The sequence below is a fragment of the Zootoca vivipara genome, chromosome 3 (assembly GCF_963506605.1).
Source record: "Zootoca vivipara chromosome 3, rZooViv1.1, whole genome shotgun sequence".
Taxonomy (NCBI): domain Eukaryota; kingdom Metazoa; phylum Chordata; class Lepidosauria; order Squamata; family Lacertidae; genus Zootoca; species Zootoca vivipara.
Genome location: NC_083278.1, coordinates 74900940 through 74928479, shown reverse-complemented (window position 1 = coordinate 74928479; position 27540 = coordinate 74900940). Strand labels below are relative to the sequence as shown.

General features: G+C 44.2%; 1 protein-coding gene across 1 annotated transcript in view; it reads left to right on the top strand.

Moving 5' to 3' along the window:
* NID1 (nidogen 1) overlaps positions 1-26697 on the top strand; it is a 59896-nt gene extending 33199 nt beyond the window's left edge. The window contains exons 13-20 of the mRNA XM_035108393.2: positions 1196-1411; positions 2797-2969; positions 5578-5704; positions 8536-8707; positions 9518-9675; positions 10423-10546; positions 14622-14734; positions 22760-26697. Coding sequence (XP_034964284.2) covers positions 1196-1411; positions 2797-2969; positions 5578-5704; positions 8536-8707; positions 9518-9675; positions 10423-10546; positions 14622-14734; positions 22760-22881 — 1205 coding nt within the window. The 3' untranslated portion in view covers positions 22882-26697. The remainder of the gene's footprint in view (positions 1-1195; positions 1412-2796; positions 2970-5577; positions 5705-8535; positions 8708-9517; positions 9676-10422; positions 10547-14621; positions 14735-22759) is intronic.
* Positions 26698-27540: the final 843 nt, after the last annotated feature.

Here is a 27540-nt window from a genome sequence, read left to right as displayed (position 1 = left end):
CTACCTGTTGGACATGCCTGACCTAAAACATCACCTAAACCACAAAAGACTTTTTGGGGCAACCTTCAGCTACCTGATCACAGGTGGTGGGGGGTAATAGACTGGATCAGTGCACACATTGTGGACATTGTGTGTAGCATATGGTGGCTGAACTTGGCAGTTGTGCCCATAATCATAGCAAAATATAAACAGTAAAATCCCGTGGTAGCATTAAAGTTGTCATGTATACATGGCAAGTCACTTCACAGAACCTGCTCACCATGTGATGACGGCTAGAGAATGGAGTGTTTTTCTAAATGCCATCTGTGTAGTGTCCTACCGTTCATTTGAAACATTTGCTGCAACCTTAGTAAATGCATTGTGGCTTAGATTTTGGCTTGCCTAAACAATGGGATTCATCCTGCTCCTCCCCCTCCAGCAGCTTCTAAGATCAGTCCTCTGATGTTTTACTTTTTAGCACTATTTCAACTGCTACTGATTATTAAATAACAAAGCTGGAGCTTTTTCCGTTCACAAGGCCTGCAGTAACCCAAGAAACCACATTAATGGATACAGCATATTTTAGAAGCCCTTTCTACAGCTCTGAAGTGCTTCTGGGCTGCCCTTGTGTTTGCTCTAAGATTCTACAGAGGGTCACATGTGGTTCTTCTGCCCCACGCCAGCCTCATTTCTGCTAAACCATTGGTGGTACAAAGGACAAGAATTGAAAATGTCATTAGTTGTGCAACTTTCTTACTGACATTTAGGGTTAGATGCAAGGGGACAGAGAGGGATTACGCTGTGCTGGTGCAGGTTGGCTGCACATTTGCACCTGGCTGCAGAAAAGCAGCATTTGCAGCTGAGTCTTCATTGCCTGACTTTGTTATCCAGACAGCTGTGTTATGTAAAGTTTCTGTGTGCCTACAGTGCTTGCACAGTGTTAAGTGAGAAACCACCTCCCACAACTTACTGGAAAGGGATAGGAGTTCATCTCCCTGCCCCTGATCACACTTCAAAGTGCTGGCCAGCTGTTGGAAAACCACCTTAACTGCCATTTCTAATGCAACCTGTATGAGCTTCATTCCACCTTGCAGAACTCAGGGGCAGCAAATTTGGCTAATATATGTTGGCTAGAATCACCTGCATGTAGAACATCATAGAAATGAGATGTTAAATTCACCTTTTTTTCTTTTTTTGTTTTGTCTCTTATTTTCAGAACTAGAAAAGACAAAATGTCAGCGAGAACAAGAACAAATTTTGGCTTTTGGTCCAAGAGGAGCCAGGCCAGTTGGCTTCTTTGTTCCTCAGTGTGATGTCTATGGGAACTATTTGCCAACTCAATGCCACTCCAGCACTGGGTATTGCTGGTGTGTAGACAGAGATGGGAATGAGATTGATGGTACCAAAAGTGGTCCAGGGATTCGACCTCCATGTAAGTTAAGTTGCACCTAAGCCATTAAGCTTTCGAACTGTTAGGTTGGCAGGAGCTGGGACCGAGCAACGGGAGCTCACCCCGTCGCGGGGATTCGAACCACCGACTTTCCGATCGGCAAGCCATGTTCAAAGTGGTGACATAATGAAGCAAGTAATAGCTATTATAGCCTTCTAAATAAATCAAAAAATGTTTCTAGCCTGCTTGCCCACAGTATGACTCTGTTAGTCATGTGGGTTCCCCCTACCCCCAAAAGGGCAACAAGCCAGAGCTATCGACAGTGACTTGCAAATTATATGGTGATATTCATAAATAGAAAGGATGTTTATACAATGAATAGTGTGGCATTCCTATAATATGTTCCATATGGATGCTCCTTTTAGAGAGTGCCCAAACTACAACTGATCCACAGTACAGCTATTAGGTGTTGGTTGTTTTAGGATGCACGAAGCACATAATGCCAGTTGTACAAAAAAGAAAAACAACTACCAGACTTTTAGAGGACATCTGAAGGCAGCCCTGGTTTAGGGAAGCTTTTAATCTTTAAGAAATTAGCATATTTTAATATTTCTGTTGGAAGCAGCCCAGAGTGGCTAGGGAAACCCAGCCAGATGGGCGGGGTATAAAAATAAATTATTATTATTATTATTATTACTATTATTATTATTATTATTATTATTATTATTATTTTACAATATCATCGCTGGCTTCCGTGCCCAGTGGCCCTAGAATTATGTTGACACTGTGCCTGTCCTTTCTGGTTTTATTAATATGTCAGAACCATGGACAGTAATGGAAATAACTTCAGTATTTGGTGGTGTAACATGAGCAGCAGGAATGAGAAGCAGCCCTAAATGAAAGAAATATAGAAGGCTCTGCCTTACAATTGGTTGTTCTTTATACCCATAAAACATGAACCTGGTAAGGCTAAGCACTTTTAAAACCTCATTAGTTTAATTGAAAGAGACATGCAGTATAATTCTGTGCACCTTTATTCATAAGCAAGTCCTTAGATGTCAGTGCATTCCAGGGCTGGCCCGAGACATTTTGGCACCTGAGGCAAACCTTAAAATGACACCTCCCCATGAGAGATACATCCCTTGGCGGCCAGATCTGATGCCCCTTTGGATCCTGCAGCCTGAGGCAGCTGCCTTACCTTGCCCCATGAGTGGGCTGGCCCTGGTGAGTCCTAAGCAGTGTTGCATAGGATTGCTGTCTCAAGCATGTTCTTAACATCATTTGAAATATGTAGCACTTAAATGCGCTAAGCGTTGGCTGGATTGTATCCAGTTTATATTAGAGTAATCTTGCCTTGCAGATGCAGTTTGACCTTATTGTGTTTGCGCAATCCTGACTGCGTGTGCTTTCTATCATTTGTCAACAAGGTCTGGGCACAGTTGCTCCTCCTGTTACAGTTGGACCCCCTGTAAAACCAGATACCATTCCTCTGCCTCCAGGAACACACTTACTCATTGCTCAGAGTGGAAAGATTGACCATGTCCCCCTGGATGGGAATGACATGAGGAAATCAGATGCAAAAGCTTTGCTGTATGTGCCAGTAAGTATCCCCTGAACTTGGTGTAGTAATTTGCATTAGTGAAAACTGAGGTTTTTAGCTGAAGAGTTATACTACAGAAAAAATAACACTTCAGATCAATATCAGGAACAGTCAGATGACTTAATATCCTTTGGGTTTTGCTGATTTTCCTTTCTTACTGATGTTTTGTTTTTATTTTTTTTATTTTAGATTAGGCTGCAGCTGCTGAGGAAGGTGGGGGAGGGATAAAGATTCTGAAATTTTGAAGCTGGGGTCACAATTCTTTTTGTATTAACTAAGAGAGGTCCCCAGAGAAATGTGTGCTCCTGTTGCACAATATTTTTACAGCCTTCCCTGCTTCAGTGATAGCGTCTCAGGACTATTATAAACAAACTTGTACTGTATTTATAGCAAATTTATTGGCTTTCTAAGCAAGTCAAAACTCCCATCAAACTTTCCAGTGTTTAAAACATTGTTTGACATTCTTAGATTTTAGTTGCTCATGCTGGCTGGCTATAATAGTTTATGTGGGTTTTAAACATTCTCCACTGAGCTCCCCCTTTATCTTCCTCTCCTTGATATTCTCTTCTTCCTTCTGCTCTAAATTTTATAATATGTCCTGATGACTTCCTGTGCTCTGGTCAGGCTCCTATACTCTTCCATGTGTTTCTTTTCCAGCTGTTTCCTTATGCCTGACACCAGCGGGCAAGTAAGTCTGTTTCCCACTTTTCACCTTCTCTTACTGTTGTATGAAGCCTTTTGCTATGCAATGTCTCTCTAATTTTGCCACATGTCTTCTGATTCTTACACTTTTTTTATCCATAGTGATTTCACATCCCCTGTTCATTCTCAGTATTCTAATTAGATATTCTAATTGTATTTGTGGGTATTTCTCCCATCCTGTTGTGGGAGTTGCATATGAGAGTAGCCAAAAGATGCAAGGAAACATTGTGGAGCTTAGTGTGGTTGAATGATGCAAAGTTGTAACAGTGACAAGTCTGGATATGTAAAGACAGGAAATGACAACTGTCATCACAATGAAATTGGGGGAGGGGGTATCTCTATAACATTATAGAATTCCTGCAAGTAAAAATGAGGATAGTGAAACTAAAATAAGTTTATGCCAATGTAAACATGTGCACATGATTTTGTTTGACACGTTTGTGGATCATTCAAAAGTAAACCTGTCAGTGTCTGCCTACCACTTGTAATTTGTGCTTATAAAACACTCAAGGCATTGACCCATCTATCCCTTATGGCAGTGGTTTTCAACCTGTGTGCCGTGGGCAACACTGGTCCCTCTTTCCTTCCCTCCCTCCTCTGATGCCCTCTCGTGTCTCTGCCTCCCAAAGGCTTGGACAGCTTTTCGTTGCAACAGCCCTGGCTACAAGCTCCCCAAGCAAATGATGCCTCTGGGACTGGCCAGGGGGTACTTCCCAGGCCCCTGTGGGGCAGTGTAAGGAGGCACCTCTCTTTGGGGCAAAGGTGGCAGCGGCAACTGCCCAGAGGACTCTCAAGGAGAGGGAAGAGGAGAGGAGGCTGAGGGAACACTCCACAGGGGAGGGTGTTCGAAAAAGGGTGAGAGGTTGTCAGCTGTGCAAGCAAGGGGTAACATAGCTGGGCTCCTGAGCCCCACAGGGGTGCTGCAGAAAGAATGTAGTTGGTCAAGGAAGCCGTGGACTCAAAAAGTTTGAAAACCTCTGCCTTATGGTATACTCTTAACCAGCAGCTGCTCTTGAAAGCCTCAGTCAGAGGCAACTTTCCCATTCCCGTGACCTGAGATCCTTTTTAACTAGAGACTGAACCATGAAAAGCATGCATTCTGTCACTGAATCACAGTCCTTCCTGTACCACTGGAAAAAATACCAATATTCATAATATGCTAGCTGAACACACATTTTGGATCCAAAGTATAGAGCTTGATCCAAGGAACTGAGTAGGAGGGAAATAGTTGCTAGTGCTGTTCTGCAGATGCTTGCAAGAGATTTCACCCAGTGCTATAATAGGCTAGTACTTTACCAATTCTCTTGTTTCTGCTTGTATAAGACCTTGCACAAATCGTGGCATAAACCTTCCAATGTCTTTGGATTTAGCTTCCCTTTTTCAGTGCAGCAGCAGCTAACTTGGGGCCGTGGACATGCTGTTGAACTCAAACTCTCAACCAGAATGGCCAATGGTCACAGATGTTGGGGAGTTTTAGTCCAACGTCTGGAGTGTCGCAGATTGTTAATCACTGCTGTGCTGCGTCCATGAGCGGAAGGCTACACTTGGCTCCAGTACACAGATTATTAGCTGAAGCAATCATTCTCTGCTGCTGCTTCAGATTATTTTCTGCCTGCACTGAAGGTGGGCCTGAACCATTAAATGAGATGCCCCCCCCTTTCCATCTGCTATGATGCTGTTAGCTTTTGCTGCTAGCTGATGCCTTCTTATACTGTACCTTGAGTTTTGCCAGCTTACATTGGATCCTTTAGGTATGTTTTATCACTAGGCTTTAACATGCACCCTTTCCCTAAATACAATGTGCTATAATCTAGGTGTTTTGACTGATCTAATGCCTAACCATTTCTTCTAAAGAATTGGAAACATGATGTATTTTGAGACTTGTAATAGTTTCACCAACTTGCAGGATAAAGTTGTTATTGGAGTCGCTTACGACTGCTTGGAGAAGATGGTTTATTGGACAGACATAAGCAGCCCATCTATCAGCAGAGCAAGCCTGGGTGGAGGAGAGCCAGTATCCATTATAAAAACAGGTAGGAGGACTGTGTAGATTTCTTCTTCACAATATTTTTTTTCCAGCGGCAGGGCTCCCACAGAGAATCTTCATGGCCATACTTTCTATTGCTCTCAAGTGTTGAAAGGTATATTGGGGGGGGGGGAGTGTCTGAGAGTGGAGTCCTAACCCTCCCTGTTGATGGCTGAGGCACATTTAGGATGGTGCACAGATTCCTCCCCACCAGTGCAGAGCAGCTTTGCTGGTGAGGTTGTGCCATGGCGGAGGCAGTGAACTCATGCTGGTCGTAGGGCATGGGAATTTCCCAAGTGTCAGCATGTGGACAGGTGACCAATGCCTGTGTCTCCCTCATCTATGTCATCACAAAAACAATGAAAATATTTCTCCATACAGTTTCTGCATTGAGCAGCATAAGGCAGCCCTGCAGCTGTGCATTGACTGTAGTTGTGGATCCGCTGCTCTGCTTAAAAACAAAAACCACTGCCTCTTCATTTCTCATATAAGCAACCAAACCCAGGAAGTATCTTGTGCCTAGGAGCTTGCCTAGCTCTGAAACTTTAGTTGGCAAGTTGGAATTACAATTCTATTATGGAGAAGAGCTTATGGACTCTTCTTCACCCTTGCAAGTGAATTATTCATTACTTACTCATTCATTTTGCTTACTTAAGCAGAGCATAATAACAGCGCAGGCACTGATTATTTTATTAACATTGTCTCAGAAACAGTGCCCCTTACACTGCAGTTCTGTACATGTATCCTTAAATATAAATCCTATTGAATTTAAAGGTACTTACTTTCAGCTATGTATTGTATAGGGTGTGTAGGATTGCAGTCTCAATGGTAAAACTGCCCTAATGTCTGTTGGTAAGTTCATTAGGTAACTTGTTTGGTAGGTTACTTTAAAAAATAACCTAGAAGTACAAGTATGTTTTATTTAATGATGGGTTATTACAAGCAAGTATATAATATATATATAGCAAAAATGCATGAACCAAATTGTTTTTGGCACAACAGGCACTGAAACTTTAAGCTACATTTTTCTTCCTTGTTGCTACAATTTGTGGTGTGCTTGTGCTGATGATTTTATTTTTAATGCTAAAGTTCTGATAGTTCATATTTGGATTGTTCTGCAAGACCATGTTTTGTCTTGTGGCCCTTCCAGCTCTCATTTGCCTCTCCAGCTGCGTTGCCTGTTGAATTGTAGGACCTTTCCAAGCCCCACAGCTGCACAGACTACTCCACAGGGAGAAATGCTCCTCCATCCTGCAACCAAATAAATTGGATCTGTGTATATCTTCATAAGCCTGCCTCTTGCCAGGCTCTGAGCTTCCCAATTCCTCTCAGACAAGCTTCATAATCAATTGAAGAAAATTAGTGTTGAGTAAATTCCATATGCACATAATGTAGATTAGGTGTACTTGTGGCTGATTTTCTTCCCAGGCTGGTTAATACTTTATTCCAGGCCACACAGCGACTTTAAATCTCTTAGCAGACAGCACCAGTCAAATACGGATCTGGACTGTTCATGGTGCCATTTTTATTGACAACCTTTAGTACACAGATGGAACAGAGTTTGTGTAGTATTCACCTCAAATGTAATTATATTCACCATTTTGGCCTCAGTTGTGAACAGTCTGTTATTTAAAAGAGAAAGAGAAAGCTTTGATCTTCTGAATGCATCAGAGCACTTTTCCCCCAAAGCAGAAGAAACCATAGCATGCATTTTGAACCTATGGTTTAATCATTAATCAATCAATCAATCTGTGTTTGAGCTTAGCAGCTCCTGGAGCCAGGATAGTAGATCATTATCTGCTGTTTCCTGTTGCTTTAGACCTGGTCACTGTCCAAGGAAAACTATGCACTTACATTTCTCAGAATTGTTCCAAACTTAAATCTACTCTCCAACATTATTAGCCACTCAAAGTTGAAAGCTAAGATCAACTGTTAGTTTTTAAAGTGTGATTACTTTAAAAAAATGTTTTCTTTTGGCAGATCTACAGTTTAACTCAGTTTTTTGGTTGGTTATTTTTTTGCCTTAGTGAACTCCCCCCCCCCATAAACTTGGGTGGTTTCATTTTATTTTAAACACCCTCATGCCAAGAAGCCCTAAAACTGTGTTACGATTCTATGGTTCTACCTTGAGAGGCATTAAGAAGGCTAGTGGATAGAGAAGCCTGGTAATAAAAACCCATTTTCTGGTAGCAGCAACTTCATACACAGGGAGAAGAGTGCAATCTTTTGTGGCTGGATCTCCCAAGGCAGCACAGGACAAACACAGAGCTTTGTATACAACATTTGTAAGCAGTTTTTGTGGCACCTTCTTGCTAAATTTTGACTTAACATAAGAATATAGTAGTACAGAAAAATGAAATGAAAGGTAGGCTGTTTTTATAAAATGGAGATGCCTGGAAGGTGGGCTTTCTCCTGGGAAAGGGCACTGAGTGTTATAGTTTCAGCTAAATAATGACAGGTGGAGGATGAAGCATTCCAAAACTGTTTTGTTGGCATTTTTGTTATTTTCATACTGCAAGAATGGCTGTTCCCATCATCCTTAGAGCATCTCACTCCTGTCACCTCAAGATTTTCGCAAGATGACACCATGAGAGCTTTAAGCCCCTAGTATTTATACTGGTGCTGCTGAGCTCCAACTTTTTTGCTCCATTTTCACTGTCTCGTCTGCTTTCCTGTCACCCTCTTTGCACATTACAAAATATCAGAAGAACTTTGGAATAGAACACTTGCTTTTCTGTATTAACAGAGAAATCTATTGCTTTTCTGTATTAACAGAGCAATCTGAAAATGTATTTTTTAAATTAGAAAATTATTTTTGTCTTTTGCCCTTTCACCCAGATTTGGAAAGCCCTGAAGGAATAGCACTGGATCACCTTGGGCGCACCATCTTCTGGACAGATTCTCAGCTCGATAGGATAGAGGTAGCAAAGTTAGATGGTAGCCAGCGCCGAGTACTGTTTGACACTGACCTTGTGAACCCCAGAGCCATTGTAGCAGATCCTATGAGAGGGTAGGTAAACTGCTGCTGTTCTTAGAACATACTTGCTGATAGCTCAGTTAATTTCAGTGGCCTTTGTCCAATTCTTTCCACATGCTGCTATTAAAATATTTTAAGAGTAGCAGCAACAAACAGACAACACGGTAATGTCAGCAAAACAATGAAAAGGTAAACAACCGTGAAGTGCAAATATTTAAATGTATATGCACCAACAACCTTCACATATACAAAAAGATTCAAAAATGTGTACAAAATCTCATGCTCGAAGTCTTAAAAGTCCAGTATAAGGTGCAATAATCAAGTCCAATAATAAAGTCTGATAATAAAGTGCTACGATGTATCGCACATTCTTATCTCTTCCCATGTGTTCTTATCTCATCCGACGGGCAGCTAGCTTCCCTGTTTCACAGGAATGGTTTCCTCAGGGGGCGGACTCTTTCTTAAGTAATAAATTTGTATAAATTTATATGATGCACCATAAATACTTATACATTTCTTTAAAACATTGTACAGAAATGTTTAAAATTACTCACCTACCGAAGCTCACAATTCTCAAAGATTGATTAAATGCAACAGTTACTTACAAGGTTAAATACAAGGTTCAATCAAAAACAAGAAAAGTTGGAGAAGAAACCAATGAAATTTAAAACTTAAAACTGCAGCTCAGTAACTTTCAAATTCTTTCTTTCTTTTTTTAACAGAAAGGGACTTTTTACTTACCACAATTTACTTATACATTTTTTTTCTTGTTAACCAGAATGCTTCTTTATCTTGGCACCCTACTTGCATCAGTGGTATGATTCTTTTTATTTGTATATTCAGAAATCTTTATTGGACAGACTGGAACAGAGAGGCTCCGAAAATCGAAGCCTCATACATGGATGGCACAAACAGAAGGATTCTTGTTAAAGAAGATTTGGGACTACCCAATGGGCTGACATTTGACACTTACTCTTCATTGCTGTGTTGGGTAGATGCAGGTAAAGGCTTATCCATAATGCACTATGAACTATAAATTTTTGAAACACTGACTCTCAAATCTTCTAACAGATGCATACAAAAGGAATGCATAATTTCTTCAACTTTCTGTTAGTCACATGCACCAAAGTGATGGTTGCTTTTGTTGTTGTTGTTGTTGTTGTTGTTGTTGTTGTTGTTGTTGTTGTTGTTGCTGCTGCTGCATATTGTCCTTCTCGAGGCCATAAACATATTGAATAGGAAGGACAGCAGTAAGAACTTAGTTGGGTTAAATAAACGCATTGTAGAGCACATACTTTGAAGGCACGAGACTCTAGGTTCAATCCTTGGCATGTCCACATAAAGCTGGGAAATAATCCTATCTGAAGCCCTGGAGAGCGACCTTTTCCTAGTGTAGACAAAACTGATCTACATGACCAACAATCTGATTCTGTATAAGGAAGTCTTATTTGTAGTGAAGAATGTATGAGGCTACTTTTTGCATCAAGCATGAGGAGGCTGCGATTGAGATAGAACCAAGATTTTTATTGTGGACCTTGTGTGACCCATATCAAATACCAGTAAAGGGAAAGAAAGACTATTCTTAACCCAAATGATTGCTGAGAAGAGATGTCAACAAATTCTTGGATGGATGAGCTTAGAAGGAACCATAATTCTGAACATACTGGTTTTCTTGCGTCATTGTGCTTTTTCTCTTACAAAAGGACTATTTGTCACAGACAAAGACCAAATTGTTTTGTTGTATGCAGGCACCAAAAGGGTTGAATGTATGGATCCCAATCAGCTCGGTCGGCGAAAAATCCTTGAAGGAATCCAGTATCCGTTCAGCATTACAAGCTATGGGAAGAATTTGTTTTACACAGACTGGAGAAGGTATGATGGTCTTGTGTGAAAATTATTCACTTGTATTTTATATTCCACACACACATACACCCACTTTGGCCTCACAGAAACTGTATTTGTCATTTGGGCAGTCTGTGAGGTTTTTTCTCCAGGCGAACAACTGAAACAGGTTTTCTAAGGAGGATGCTTTTGTGTTAAGTGTTTATTCTGAACATGGTGAATGGGAGTTGGAAGGTAATGTTCCTGCCTCATGGCAGTACTTTCTCTAATGTGTAAAGCAGAAGCTGGTTATTTGAAGCCTTTCCCCTTCCTGCTCAATATGCAGATGTTGAAACTTAATATAAAGCTTCTAAATATTAGCTATGGTATGTCGAAGGTTGAAGATTTAGATCTTTGAGGGTCAGTCTGGGCAAAAACATGTTTGAAAACAAAAGCTGGGAGCGAGCACTTCGAAACTTTAGCAAGAGATTGGCTTCAATGCAGCAGTGTGTGTGTGTGTGTGTGTGTGTGTGTGTAGCAGTAGCATCTGTGCAAGTGTTCACCCTAAGGCTGAAAGTCGCATCCAGGAGCTAGGCTTGTGTGGGAGCAATCCCAGTCAGAATTGTTGGCAATAGCATCCTCCATCTGTGTGCAGAGGGAAGCAGAAGGCTAAACCCGAGCCCTACCTTGTACTCTTCAAAACAGAATATTGAACTTTTCACCTTGGGAAAATTCATGCATGTAGCACCTACAGTATTTGTGTGCAGGATCTTGCTTGGGATACTTTCATGTGCACACGTCCGGGACTTGATTAGGATAACAGTCCACTTGTTTTTCAGTGAATTGAGAATAATCCAGAGGATCCTTTAGTTCAGAGGATCTGGTATCTGCTGTAAGTCCAGGGATCCCATACTCTCCCATATTGCCAAGGGTGTGCTTTTACATTAGGAGACATTTAATATAGCCACGCAAACATAAATTTGGATCTAAATACTTCTTTCATGAATTGAATCTCCTTCTATGCACAGAATAGAACCCTTGGATCTCAGCTCCTCAAAACTAACATGGTTACAGGTGTTCTCCCCCCCCCCAATGGAGAATGTTAATCAATGTTGGAACATTATACTGTGGTCATGCCCCATGAATAGTACCTGCAGGATCTAGCATATAAATCTTCCCCTCACTCCTCCCAGCCCTGATACTAAAATACCTTATGCAACTTACTATTCTGCAGCAGAGTTCCCAAGAACGTCCTAATGCACAGAGCTCTGGCTAGAAAGTTAAAACTATTGGTAATGGTTGGCCTTTCCAACTTTTCCTATAGTTTTTTTGTTTTATCCTGTTCCCCTTTTCTGGTGCCTTTGTCAGGTGGCTGGCAAAGGTTAGTGTAAGTAAAAAATTCAAGTAATAGAATAATAAGAATAATAAATTGACATCAGTATAAAAAAACAACAACTTTGCCCTAAAAAGCTAAAATGACCTAAAAGCAGAAACAGTTCCCATAAGTGCCAAGAGAGAGCAGAAAGTTTCCTAAAAAGGGGAGGGGGGCAGAGAAAGTAGAAACTAAGGGCTTTAATGCTCTGTGTCTGAGGGCTCCTCCCCCCACCTCTTTTTTTTTTTTTTTGCTGTGGAGCTTTCACTGTGAAAACCCACTCCTTAGCACTCTTTCAGAGCAAACAGCAATTTGGGTTTTCTGCTGATTTGCTTTAAAGCAGGCATCCCCAAACTGCGGCCCTCCAGATGTTTTTTTTAAAAAAATATATTTATTAAAGATTTTCAAACACACTCACTCATACCAAAATTACAAAACATAAAAAAACATACACACGCAAAAAGAAACAAAAAAACAAAAATACAAAATACAAAAACAAAAATACAAAGACCAAAATACAAAAATACTAAAAACATCAATTTCTAACTTAAATCTTAGTCATCACTTTTTGGACTCCCCCGACCTCCCCCCCTTTGGGTTCCTGTTACAATATTATTTAGACAGTATTCATTGTATTTTTACTTATCTTAAACATTCTTTTCTCAATCCTTTCTTCTTATTTTCCACTCTTATTCCCAATATTAATACAATCACTTTTAATCTAATATTTCAAACCAAATAATTCTAATCCCCTTTATTCATACTCTAAAACTTTCCCCCTCTGCCTATAATTTTTATTAACAACGAATCCTCGTTCTAACATTAATTCTTGTATCACATATTATTTTAAACCGTAATAACATAATTCCCCCCCTTCTCCCAGATCCAGATTTTCCAGAAATTTAAGCGAGATCCATATATCAAACCAGTATAGGGCCAAACCGTTTCATCCAACTCATACAACATTTATAAATTTTTACCCCACTCCCACTCTTTCCCACAGCTTCCACCAACCCCTTTCCCCCCTCTTCTGCTGTCTCCCACCTATGTCTTTGCATCTAACTTCCCAGAGCGTGCCCTGTCCTCCCCCTCTCACTGGGAAGACCAGAGTCCACTCTGGTTCATCTTTGAGGAGTTCTTGAATCCAGTCCTTTTTCTGTTCCACATCTCCCACTTGTGGAACATTCTGCCATCCTTCTTCTTCCTCTTCCTGTTGCGCCAGTTCTCCGTCGGTCGTAAAGATGTCCAGTGTTTGTACTTTCTTTTTTTCCTCCATGTCCAATTCAATAATTTCCATGTCCATACCTCTTTCTGTGCAGCTTTCTCCATTATCCTCTCTTGATTGTTTCTCCTGGTTCAGTGTCAGAACACAATCCCGCAGAAATGTGGTATACAAGTTCAAACCCTTTCTGATGTCATGTAGCTCTGCAAATATCTTGTGCCAAGGCTGGTCTTTTGCAGCTGCTGTGTCCGAAGCCATCTTATCTGCTCTAGTCCCGTGGGAAACCAACCAGTTGCACTACAGGAAATGGCGGAGGGCTCATTCCATAACTTTGTAATCCATTTTGTTGCCCAAACTGGTTACTTTGTCTTTTAATTCTCTTGCAATCACCTCACTTTTTCTTTTTCTTTTTAATTGTTCACTTTGTATCCCAGTCCAAATGTCCTTTCTTTTAATTTCTTTTTAGTTACATTCCTCTTCTTCTTTTTGACACTTCCTTCACTCAGGGTTCGCTAGATCTGGTTCCCTGGGGGTACTTCTTTTAAGCCAATTGTTAATAAATTATTTAATTCGTTCCCCTTCGCGGCAGGGGATCGGTTACTGTATCACAGTCTCTCAACTGGAAGAGGTCGGCTTCCTTTTTATACCTCTTCCGTGTCCAATTTCATCAATTAAAAAAAAAAAATTTTTTTTAATCCTTTACTCACGGTTCCCAATTTCGATTTCTTTGCGTTGGAAGAATCTGCTGCTCTCCGCCGCCGGCAACGAAGCTTTGCTGCCGCGAGGGTGACAGTGACGCTCAAAATGGCCCCTTCGACTACCACCCCACTCTGCCGGGACTCTTGTCGAGTTTGCCGGCAAGTAGAGGAGTCGGAATTCGGGCCCCGCTGAGCACATTCGTCCTCATAAAGCTCAATATGAGGCTCTTACGGGCAGCCGTGACGCTTTTCGCGGCTTTCCCCCCCCTCACGGCGCCGTTTACCTCGGAGCTTGAGGCGAACGCAGCCGGACGGCGCTCGCAGCAAACCGGAAGCCCGGCCCTCCAGATGTTTTGGCCTACAACTCCCATGATCCCTAGCTAACAGGACCAGTGGTCAGGGATGATGGGAATTGTAGTCCAAAACATCTGGAGGGCCGAAGTTTGGGGATGCTTGCTTTAAAGACTCAGCTTTAAAGTGTGGGGTTTTTTTCTGGAGAAAGCTTCAGAGCAAGAAAAAAGGGTACCCTGACACAGAGCTTTAAAGCACAGACCATATCTGGAAGGAGTGGAGGACAGGTAAGTGTGGACAAGCCCTAACCCAGGCATAGGCAAACTCTGCCCTCCAGGTGTTTTGGGACTACAACTCCCATCATCCCTAGCTACCAGGACCAGTGGTCAAGGTTGATGGGAGTTGTAGTCCCAAAATATCTGGAGAGCCGAGTTTGCCTATGCCTGCCCTAACCCTTGATGGTAACAACAGTTTCTTCCTTGCAGCCTCATCATTTCTTCCCACTATTAAAAAAATATTGTTTCACTTTTTTCTGTTCCTTAGAGATGCTGTAGTAGCAGTTGACCGTACCACCTCACAGGAGACTGACAACTTCCAGCCCCATAAACGCACTCGTCTTTATGGAATAACTACAGCCTTGGCTCAGTGTCCGCAAGGTAATTGCAGGATTATTATTTTTTCATTTATAAGTTACTTTGGAATCTGAATATAATATTCCAATAAAATATTAAGTTGATCAAGCATATATTCAATAATAGTTCAAGGGATTGCTTTTGCCTTTCCCCCCTTTCTTTTGATTGAATAATTTAGAAAAGCTTAATATCAGCAGAGCTCTATTTGTTTCCTTGACACATGAGTTTACAGCAGAGGGGAGAGTGAAGTATCCCTTGTACTAAGATGCTTTCCTGATGTACAAAAACATTTTAATTGTTATTGACTGTATTAGTTAGGCTTTGTTCTGTAATCGGATCTTGAGAAACACTGTGACTGTCTCCAGTTGCCCATCTTGTCATTTCGCTTGTTTAACTAAGATGCTAGATTTTTTTTCAGATCCATGTGCAAAGCTTTCAGTTAAATAAACAAACAGTTGCATGTCCCAAATGTGCTCTGTAGAGCTGAAAAACATTGCAGAGATGGTATTTTTGTTCAAAGGAAAACTCCTGGCTTTGTTAGGTTCACAAGCATATTGTGCTCAAGAGCGGAGTCCTATCTGCTTAGTTTATTGTTTCTGGACAAGCAGAATTGGTTAGTGCTTGAAGTTAAGTTTCAAGCTTTGTGCCAAGTGTAGAATTTTAAGATGCAAAGTGGAACTGACACCTTTCTAAGAAAATGCAGGCTGTGCATCACAGGATCATCAAAGGGCTAATCTCTAGCTGTGGGCATACTTCATGGGAATGCATCATAAGCATTTTATTATTTTCTCTCTTTTTTGGGGGGGGGATACTTAAGTGTTTTGCACAAACAATTTTGTCTGTTTTCACTGCCCTTGATATTTCTGTGCCTTCTGCTACTTTGCTGATTTCCTTTCTTCCTGGGCTACACTTCAGAGATTTATTATCCAAGAGCAGTTGTTGTGTAATCAGTTTTTTATGCTTGCAAACCAACTTGAAATTGTTGATGAAAGGCAGTATATAAGTGTTTTAAACAAATATTAAGCAAATTCAGCTCTTACAGTAATGCCACTTCACTGCTAACAGCCTAAAAGTGAACATAGTTATGGCAGATATTCCCCAAGTTTGCTGAGAAGAATTCTTGGACATTGTAAAAGTTGAGAGATCCTTAATGTCTGTGAGGAAGAGTTCAAGGTGTGCATGTTTTCTAATCTCGCTTTAGTGAAAAATTTGACCTGTACCTTCATTGTCCACCTTTTTGGAACATTACTTATGTTTAAAGGATGTTCAGCACTGATGCTAATCAGCAGCCAATGAACTGAAACAGAAAAATAGAGCTATGCCATCTTTAATACAATGGGCTAGTTTGCATGTTATGCTAAACCATAGTTTAGTATTGTACGCATGAACTGTGGCAAACTTGGGTTTCTGTATGGCCCTGTCCCTCTCTTTGCAAACCTGAGGAGGGAATCAGAATTCCGCTCTGTTTCCGAGCACAATTCAAAGTGTTGGTGCTGACCTTTAAAGCCCTAAAGGGCCTCGGCCCAGTGTACCTTAAGGAGTGTCTCCACCGCCATCGTTCAGCCCGGACACTGAGGTCCAGCTCCGAGGGCCTTCTGGCAGTTCCCTCACTGTGAGAAGTGAAACTACAGGGAACCAGGCAGAGGGCATTCTTGGTAGTGGCACCCGCCCTGTGGAACACCCTCCAATCAGATGTCAAGGAAATAAACAACTATCTGACTTTTAGAAGACACCTGAAGGCAACCCTGTTTAGGGAAGGTTTTAATGTTTGATATTTTATTGCTTTATTATTGTGAGGGACAGGGGATATCGCGAAGTCCCTCCCCTCCTGAGTTCAAGCCCGTCCCCGAGCAAAGGGGAAAGCAGGGAGAGTTCCGATTCCAGTGGGGAAGCAGGAAGTCGTGTCCGAGGCTCAGGCAAGGTAGAGGAGCCAGGGTCCCAGGTGGGACAGGAAGGGGCAAGCAAGGGGGGAAGACCCATCCCTCCAACTCCAGAATTACGCAGGAAGAGGAGGGGCAAGAGGATGGGTCTGCCAAAGCTTTTGTGTTGGAGAAAGACGCGCCAAAAGCCATTAGGAGGTTCTGAAACAGACTGACAACATCGCTCCGTGTAAATAGCAATGACTTGAGCACTGTAAATACGCAGCACCAATAAAAGAATAAAATGCAGAGCTGCGTAGCGTCGTTACTCTGAAGTAGTCCACTCCGGCCACTGTGACAGCAACCTCCTAATCATTTTTGGGCTACTTCGGAGTTGCCGGGATGAGCGTGTCCGAGGCGGAGAAGTGGCGGCAGATCGCTGAGCAAGCCCAGCTAGAACTGCAACAGCTGGCGCTGCAGGCGCAGGGAGAATTGAAGGCAGCTAAAGAGGAGACTAAGAAGGTCCAGGACGACCGGCTACAACTTGCGGAACAGGTGAGAGAGCTCCAGGAAAAAGAGCAGCATTTAAGGGCGGTGGCGGTAGACCTCCAAAACAAGCTGGATGCAGAGAAAAACAAGGCGGGAGGGGCTCCCCAAGTCCAAGTGCTGCCAGGAAGGAGAGCAGGGACCCTTGTAAGCAAGTTCAATGGAGACCCGAAGGAGTTTCAGGGCTTTGAGACTGAGATCGTGTATGCTCTTGAGCTGCACCAGAATGAGTTCCCCGATGATGAGCACAGAGTAGCGTTTATTGTGGAACATCTCACCGGAGCAGCCAGGGAGTGGCTAAGACCATTAATCGCAACCAAGAATCCTTGCATGAAAAATGTCCAACAATTTCTAGAAGGTTTGAGGACGATGTATTCGTCCGATAGTCATTTGGACCAGACTAAGGAGGAACTGCATAATTTACGCCAAGGAAATATGACAGTTCGCGCATATTGGGCGAAATTCACCATGCTGGTGCACAGACTGGGGTGGGTTTTGGATTCGCCTCCCATGCAAGCTGCGTTTTACTTGGGTTTGAGCGAGGAGGTGAAGGATGAACTCTCGAGAGGTCCAAAGCCCAGTACTATGGATCAGCTGAGCAAAGCAGCTCTGGCGGTGGGGGTGAGGCAGGAATCCCGGTGGAACGACAAGCAAGCGACGCGCGCAAAGCGGGCTTGGTTCCCACGGTCGCAGGAGAAGCCACTCCCTCAACAACCCTTTCAGGCCACGCCTGGAGCCAGCCAGGACCAGGAGCCCATGCAGATTGATAGCGCGCGCGCGCGGGCTTTTCAAACCCCAGCGGCGCCAAGGCGCAAGGAGGGAAGGGGCGGGAATTGCTTTCTCTGCAACTCACCCCAGCATCTCGTCAGAGACTGCCCACATCGCAGGGAGTGGCAAGGAAAGGCGGGAACGGTGGTGCCCTCCCCCACTGACGCAGCACCACAGCAGGGAAACGGGAAAGCCTGGCTGCAGGAGACAAGGGGCAGCAGCCAGGCACAGTCAGCAGACAACAGCCCCAGCCCGCCCACCCGCACAGAGAGGTGCAGAGCCAGCCCACCCCTCCCAGAGCAGGAGTGGTTCTAGAAGTGACGCTAACGCTCCCAAATGGCTATCCCCTGACGGTCCTCGCCTTAATTGACAGTGGGGCGTCCGCCAACTTCTTCTCGAGAAGCTTTGCAGAACAGCACCAAATCCAGCTTTTGCAGTTGGATTTTCCTCTGCACGTAGCAACCATTGACGGCAGGGAGCTGCTGGGCGGGGCCATCACACATCAAACCCCCCCCATGAGAATGACGGTGGGAAGGCACTCAGAGACACTGGCGTTCAACGTCACCACCATCTCAGACCCCCCCATCGTCTTGGGCATGAGCTGGCTGGCGCGCCACGACCCCTCCATCAGTTGGCACCAGAGGTGCATCACGTTTGGGTCAGACTTTTGTCTGGAACATTGCATGCAGCACCAACCAGGGGAGGGGCCTCCGATAGCCACGGTGGCCACCATGCATATCAAAGGGGGTGAGGCAATACCCAAGCAGTACTGGGACCTGCAGGAGGTCTTCAGCGAAGCGGAGTCCGACCACCTACCCCCGCACAGGCCTTTTGACTGCCAGATCAACCTGGTGCCAGGGGCGACGATACCCCCAGCCAAGCTGTACGCCATGTCAGACCAGGAGCTGGAGGATCTGCGCGCTTTCATCGACAAGAACCTCCAGCGGGGGTTCATAAGGGAAAGCAAGGCAGCAGGGGGCAGCCCGGTCTTCTGGGTGGACAAGAAAGACACGCCACAGCGCCGTCTTGTGGTGGACTTTAGACGGCTGAATTCGGTGACAGAGCCCGTGGCTTTCCCCATGCCCAGAGTGGATGATCTCCTGACAGCGGCACGCAGGGGCAAGATTTTCACCAAGCTGGACCTAAGGGGGGCGTACAACTTGATCAGGATCCGGGAAGGAGATGAATGGAAAACCACGATGTTCACGCCTCTGGGCTCTTTTGAATATCTGGTGATGCCCTTCGGTTTGCAAGGGGGCTCAGCATGCTTCCAGGCCTTCATGCACCACGTCCTGGGGTCCCTCCTCTTCAGGAAATGCTTGGTCTTCCTAGATGACATCCTTATCTACTCGAATGACCCAGTGCAGCATGTGAAAGATGTCAGAGAGGTGTTGCAACGCCTGAAGGAGAACCACCTGTATGTGAAGCTGGAGAAGTGCAAGTTTCACACCAAAGAGGTGGACTTCCTGGGCTACAAGCTGTCAGACAAGGGGCTGGCGATGGACAAGGACAAGGTGCAGGCCATCCTGGACTGGCACAGCCCCAGGACGCGCAAAGATGCCCAACGCCTACTAGGCTTCGCTAACTTCTACAGGAAGTTCATCAAGAACTTCTCTCGCGTTACGGCTCCCATCACGGACTGCCTGAGAGGCAAGCAGAAGTTCAAGTGGACACCAGAGGCGCAAGCAGCGTTCGAAAGCCTCAAGAGAGTGTTCGCCTCAGACCAAAACCTGTTCCATGTGGTGCAGGACGCGCCCCTACGCATTGAGACTGATGCTTCTGAAAAAGCTGTGGGCGCAATTTTGTTGCAACTGGACGCCAACAGGGAGTGGAGACCCTGTGCCTTCTTCTCCAGGAAGCTGACACAGCCTGAACGCAACTACACAGTGTTTGATAGGGAACTTCTTGCGATCTACGCTGCGTTCCAGCACTGGCGACACTTCCTGGTGGGCGCGAAGCACCCCATCCAGGTGTGCACAGACCACAAGAACCTGGAGTTCTGGAGAACTGCCAGGGTGCTCAACCAGCGGCAGATACGGTGGGCAGAGTTCTTCTCGAACTTCAACTTCTCCATCCACTACATCCCGGGGGAGCAGAATGTCAGGGCGGATGCCCTCTCCCGCAAGCCAGAGTACATGGAGGAGGAGGCGCCACCAGCCCCAAGGCACATTTTCCCCCCGTCGGCATGGTCCTGCGGAGCAGCTGTGGTGAGCGAGGCAGAACTCACAGCACTGACGGCAGCGGATGAATTTGCCAACCGCATCTTCAGAGAACTGAGAGGGGGGAGGGAGCAGGCAAAAGACTTTGCAGAACGCAGAGGGCTGCTTTTCTACAAGGGTGCGCTGTACCTACCCACCACCCAGCTTCGACGTACGGTCCTCAAGCAGATGCACGACAACCCTACAGCGGGGCATTTTGGAAGGGACAAAACCGCTCACCTAGTCATGAGACACTTCTGGTGGCCAGGGGTGCGGGAAGATGTTCGAGACTATGTAAGGGGCTGTACCACCTGCCAGCGGGCGAAGGTGGTCAGAGCAGCGCCACCAGGGTTGCTGGAGCCCTTAGCCACACCACACAGGCCGTGGGAAGTGGTGTCCATGGACTTCATCACAGATCTGCCTTCGTCCAGGGGTAAGACTGCAGTGTTGGTGGTGGTGGACCTTATGTCCAAAATGTGTCACTTTATACCGTGTGCCAGGGCAGTCTCGGCAGAAGAGACAGCCAAACTGTTTGTTGATCACATTTTCAGACTGCATGGATTACCTTTAAGGGTTATTTCGGATCGTGGCCGCCAATTTGTTTCCAGGTTCTGGCGGCGGCTCATGAACCTCCTGCAGGTGGAGGTCAGCTTGTCGACGGCTAGACACCCGCAGACCAACGGACAAGCGGAGAGGGTCAACGCCATTCTGCAGCAGTACCTGAGATGCTACGTCAGCCAGCGGCAAACGGACTGGGTGGATCGCTTGCCACTAGCAGAATTTGCCTACAACAATGCAGTGCACGTCTCCACAGGGGTGTCGCCCTTTAAGGCCAATTACGGGCGCGACCTCAGATCTTTCCCAGAGAGGGAGAGGGAGGAGGAGGAGGAGGAGGGCCCACAGGCTGAGGATTGGGCAGAGGAACTGGAGACGGTGCACCAGCAGCTCAGAGAACACTTGGAGAGGGCCAAGGAAGCGTACAAAAAGGGGGCAGATCGCCACAGGCGACAAGGGGAGGTCATCAGGGTGGGGGACAAGGTGTGGTTGTCCTCGGAGGGCCTTCCCACCAGAGGGAGGTGCAAAAAGCTGGCACCCAAAAGGCTGGGCCCCTTCACGGTCACGCAACAGGTAAACCCGGTGGCATACAGGCTGGCACTGCCAGAGGACATGAGGGTGCATCCAGTGTTTCATAGATCGCTGCTGTCGCCGTACAGGGAAAGCAGCAGGCTCCGAGACAGCGAACAAACCCCCGAGGAAGGGGGGGAGAGGGAAGGCAGGGAGCAACTCAATGAGGCCACGGCCATCCTGGATTCAAGGTGGGGGGTGGGGGGACTGGAGTACCTCATGGCATGGGAGGATGCTCCACCGTCCCAGAATGAATGGGTCCCAGCCACTCAGATACAGGAGGAATTCTTGGTGGAAGAATTTCACGCCCTCTTTCCCCACAGACCCAAGCCCTGGCACATGGAAAGGGAGGGGGAGGAGGAGGAGGCACGGGAGAGCAGCTCACCATGGCGCTGGGAAGCGGAGTTTGAGGAACCAGAGGATGAGGTATGGGTGTCACCGAGATCCACCCAGTCAGAGGAAGGAGCAGATTGGCAGAACGTTTTTACCCCCACCAGCTCTGACGCCACGGACTTTTTGGGATTCCCGTCCGCCCAGGCGGAAGGGGGGGGCTCGCAGGACTGGGGGGAGGTATTCACACCAACGGGCTCGGAGAGCACTGAGTTCTTAGGCTTCCAGTCGTCACCGACACATGGGGGGGGCCTGGGGAGGGGTGAAGGAGAGCTTGGGAGGGGGGTGGATGTGAGGGACAGGGGATATCGCGAAGTCCCTCCCCTCCTGAGTTCAAGCCCGTCCCCGAGCAAAGGGGAAAGCAGGGAGAGTTCCGATTCCAGTGGGGAAGCAGGAAGTCGTGTCCGAGGCTCAGGCAAGGTAGAGGAGCCAGGGTCCCAGGTGGGACAGGAAGGGGCAAGCAAGGGGGGAAGACCCATCCCTCCAACTCCAGAATTACGCAGGAAGAGGAGGGGCAAGAGGATGGGTCTGCCAAAGCTTTTGTGTTGGAGAAAGACGCGCCAAAAGCCATTAGGAGGTTCTGAAACAGACTGACAACATCGCTCCGTGTAAATAGCAATGACTTGAGCACTGTAAATACGCAGCACCAATAAAAGAATAAAATGCAGAGCTGCGTAGCGTCGTTACTCTGAAGTAGTCCACTCCGGCCACTGTGACAATTATTATTATTATTATTATTATTATTCCGTTGCGAGCTGCCCCGAGTGGCTGGGGAAACCCAGCCAGATGGGCGGGGTATAAATAAATAATAATAATAATAATAATTATCATCATCATTCTTTATTCGACCGTCAGTCAGCAAAATTATTATTATTATTATTATTATTATTATTATTATTATTATTATTTTATTACCCAACTTTAGCATTTCTGGTTACTTCAAATTCTTAGTTTGAAAAATCCAAGATCAAAAAATAGTATTTGATCCTGGCTTTTTCTCTGGCATACACCAAGGCAACTTGGGGTGTAGAATGCATACAGTCCAGGCTTGTCGCAGGTTGTGAATATTAACTAGCTCATAGCTGAGGGTGTCCAAACCAGGTCAGTGTTTGCTTTCCTCTAATGCTATTTTCTTCCGCTGTGTTTTTATTCCTTTGCTATAGGACATAACTATTGTTCGGTGAACAATGGCGGTTGTACTCATTTATGCCTGGCTACTCCCGGGGGCCGTTCTTGCCGGTGTCCAGACAATACCATTGGAGTGGATTGCATAGAAAGAAACTGAGAGATGTAGCCTGAAATGCATCGAGGCAGCTGCCACCTTTTGGAAATATACTGTCAACAACTAGTTAAAAGGCCAGTTACATTCAAGTAAAGATCCTAAAGATACAGTCTCCATGCTGCCTGCAGCTAGAAGCTACAAAGCACACATGTTATAACAACAGTGGCTACATTATGGAATGCTGGCATATCTTTGCAACCTCCCCTCCCCCCCTTTATTTTTAAAAAAGACAAGCTTAGTGATCAGCACTTGTTAGGTAGAATCTCTTAGTCGTATTGTTGTACAAGCTGTAGTATGGGATGTTCAAAAGCACATGAGGTCAGGATCTCAAACACCCTGATCCCTTGGCGTGTAAGAGTATTCTGACCATATATTTACAAATTAGCTTTCAATAGGTCGCCTTTAATGCAGCTGACTTGTAAGCACCTAAATATAGGGGCAGAAAAGCCCAGGAATGAGTAGGTTGAAGTGGTTGAAATAAGGGAGATATTTGCAATAAGAACCAACAACTTAAGTGAAGGAGATCCCATATTGAGTAGGCTCTTATTCTTCCTCCCCTACTGATTTTAACCACTGTCAATACAGTGTGCGGGATTCACCTAATGCCTCCCCATTAGTGGAAGCCCTGCACAAGGGCTTCCGCTCGTGCAAGAGGGCTCCACCCCCTTCCTCTGTGAACACCACACATGACCCTGAAATAGGCTTTGAGGCATTTGGGAGAACCCCCATAACAACACCCTGAGGGAGGGAAGGATGGGTTGTACAGATGAAATGCTTGCTATGCAACATTGAATTCCACCCAGTATTATCATTATGCTTCACAAAATAGAAACAAAGCAATTTAGTACCAGAAATTGTTTGCTAGTCTGTCTCGATATCACTTTAGTGGTTATTCAGCTTTTCACTGTCTATGTGACTTATTGACCACTTATACTAGCCATGTTCCTCAGATTTCAATAGGACAGCCTTAGGGTAAAATGCCACTGAATGCCTCTGCCCTTTTTGAATGGGCTTCTACAAAACAGCATGAATTTAAACTAAGGAATGTGATGTTTCAGATAGATCCTGTCAAATATTTTTCATTTGCTTTTTTCTAAAAAAATTCATTTCTTTCGACACGTCCTTATTTCATACGTCTGATAGTGGTCCATTTCCAAATGTTTTTGTTGTACTTTTAGATGTACCTTACTTTAACACATGCCATGAGCAATGAGGGTGGTGAAACAAGCAGATAGCCAAAATATTGTCAGTAACATTGACTTTCCTGGCTATACAGGAAAAAAATAGGGCCAAGGTACATGTTTGTTGCTTGCAAGCAAAATCATTAGCAATGGAATTTGCAAAGCAGGGTGCAGGCTAAAGGCTGATAAGCGTTTCCTAATTCTTCTGCTAAGGCATTTTTCAGAAGCCTTGTTTTTTCTGATAAAGACATCCGCAGCACATCAAACAAACAAAATGCATAGTGATCACAACTTGCTTCTAAATATCTATCTTTAGAATGCTGCAATTCAATTTTTAAAAATAATCTTTGGATCCAAGATGACTTTACTTGCCTGGTTACACCATTATTAAAGCAGAGCTAATTTTGAGCCTTCAGCTCTGTGACAACTTTTTTCATTTTATATTTATCATTAAAATATAAAGTGCTACATTAATTTTTTTTAAAAAAAATGTATAACTCTTGTACGTATATCTATAATGTGTTTAATTCTAACCTCTATTAGACATGTCTGCAAACTGTAAATACCAAAAAATTGAGCTCAACCAAACCAAAGGTGCTGTTCATAACTTTTCTTCCAGAGTTATTTCATTTTCAGGTGACAACGGAAAAAGTTTACATGCTGTACAGCTTATCACATCACTGCCAATAAAAAAGTATGTGGGGTTTTTGTATAAAAAAAGTTTTTTATCCTTGCAGTATAACACAGTGCTTTAATATTTTTATATAAAAAGTTTTCAGACATGCTTTGCCATCCTATCTGTATCTGTGTTTGCATGTAGATTTGCTTTCTGGCTTAATAATAATACTTTTATTACACAGCAGATGCAAGGAAGTGCCATACATTACTACCAATCTAGCAAATTATTTATATGCAGAGCTCCTAGAAAAGTCCATGCTCATTGAGCATGCAAAATCTATTCGCATAAAATATTTGTCTGTGTATGTAAGCAGAAGAACTATTTGCAGCAGTCTCTGGGTCTGTTCAAGGTAATGTACATGCTATGTCAAAGAGAATTCTGTATCACCCTAGTTCTGCAATGGACTATAAAATTATAGAACCCCCTATAGAAACAAAGTTGTTGAGATCCATGTGCCAGTCCTGACAAAAGCTGCCCCCTATTTTAGGCAACAGGAAGATGATAGCTGAGAGACAGATTTCTAAGAGAGGGAGGGAGCAGAAAATGTGATACTGTTGTGAAGGCACAATAGATGGTTACAAAAGTTGTTTACCTGGTACTAGTTCCAGCTTAGTGTCTTTTTAAAGAGCATCGAGGAAGAGGAAATTCCTGTGCCATTCGTGGACTCTGCAGACCTTCATTCGTGATTGTGCTCTGTACAATCTTGAGGTCCTGTGTCTGCTGCCCCTCCATTAGGTAAGTCACTGCTGTCTAATGGTGATCCCAACACTTATCCATTTTATAAGCCTGTGGAAGGTGGAGTACACTTGACTTGCAGTGTAGTTTGCAAAGACTAGTTGCTTGTATTAAAAAACATAGCAAAGAAGCCTAATGAGATAAGAGGTCATAGACCTCAATCACTCATGTGATAGAGAAGGCTAGTTAATTACTACCATGTCTTAGGGGATCATTCTAAATGAGGAGTGACTTATGCCTGATGGCTTACGTTACTGTAGTGGTGTAGAAACAATTTACACTAGAAACATTCAATATTCTAGCAATATCTAAGAAGGAACCGTGAGAGTTGACCAAATGACATGCCATTGGTGCTAGACGCCAGGATAATTAGGTACAGTGCTGGAATTGTGGCATTTGGGTCATGTACTGTTTTATAGAAATGACACATGATGGGACTGTAACACTTGCATTCTTTGATGATGTATGAATTAGGCCTAAGAACCTTAGATTGGTGTTCAGCACAGCTCACAATTTTACATTTCTAAGTCCCAGCAATCTAGGGCTTGAGCACCTTCTGAAAAGCCTCCTTCCAGGCAAGTTCCTCCTTGCTTACACAGATCTGCAGGATAGATGTTGTTCCATGGCCTGCCCTTAACAGCTGTGAGGAATACGAGGTCACAGGTGTGTACCTTTCCTGCACAAGCATCAATATCTATGCTTTACAATATCAGCTGTTGTTTCCAAAACTAATCAAAGCCTAGCTGTTCAGGGAAGCGAATGTAATTAGATTTGAGCTTTTGCCATTTGCTGTTGTCTATGAGAATATTCTTCTGCCTGTATTTCATGTGTATTTACATTTTTTGAAGAAAAAACCAGAACATTTTTTGCCATTTTTTATACTTTGTTTTTAGTATGTTGCATGGTGCTTTGTCTGTCACTTAGGCAACTGAGAGTGCAGCACAGAACTGTATGAATAAATAAATGCTGGCATTTGTGCAGCCTGCTAAAGGCAACTATGGGATTGCAAATGCTTAGCACCAAAGCCTCCTCAAATCCCACAAGCAAAGCAAATGATAGCCTGCAGTCAGCTCCATGTTGGTATTTGGTATGCCTCGGATTTCAGAATGATTGAAAATTGCCCCCAGAAGAAAGGGAATAATCTAAATTGCTGTGAAACTGTTTGGACTGGCACTCTCCCATGCACTGGGGAAATACTAAGCAATAAATGTTAACGGTGCTGTATTAGGTTTTTTTGCCTGTGATTTATTATCGTGGTGGAATGCATTCCTCGGATATGCTGCCAGATCAAGGGAGCATGGAAAGTCACAACATCCTCTAGGGGAGTATTCCAAGTTGGAAAGCTGCTTGTTCGACATTTCTCTGATTACACAATTTTGTCACAATACATTGAATGTTAACTCAGTGGAATATAATTAAGAATGACAGGAGATTATTAGAGGATAAGAGGATAAATGGCCCCTCAATGACAGTGTCACACTTCATCAATTTGATCTGGGGTTCGACATGGCCGAATTCTGAGTGCAGCACTTCATGGTATGTTGTTCTGGCCTAGATCTTGTAGCAGTAGAGAAACATGTCAAATGCTTAAAGAGGAGCTTGCTAAATTCCAGGCTTCTAATGCAGTAATGATGACATTGCCACTTTATATGGGTATACCCCTTTGAACTACTACTTTACTGCTCCCAATCAAATAACTCGGGCCATGCCAAAACAACATCTAAAGCCAGTTTTAAGCAGGGCTGTGTGTTGTGGGCTGGCTTTCTCAATGGATTCTGCGAGTTCTGGTTTGCTAGGATTTTAGGAGTTCATGTGTTTTGGAGCGGGTTTGGTGGTGATTATTAGTTTCTTAAGAATTTCAGTTCTGAAACGTTAAGCTGCGGTAGCTTATTTGTGTAAAGTAGCATGCCTTCTTGTACAGTAATTAAAGCTGCAATACTATGCTAGAGATGGGGTACTGGTGACCATCCAGCTGCTGTTAGACTAAAACTCCCAGCATTCCCCACCAGACCCGTGCAGAGGACAGGAGCAGCTGGGTACACTTGACCTGGGCCTTGGGGGGAGGGG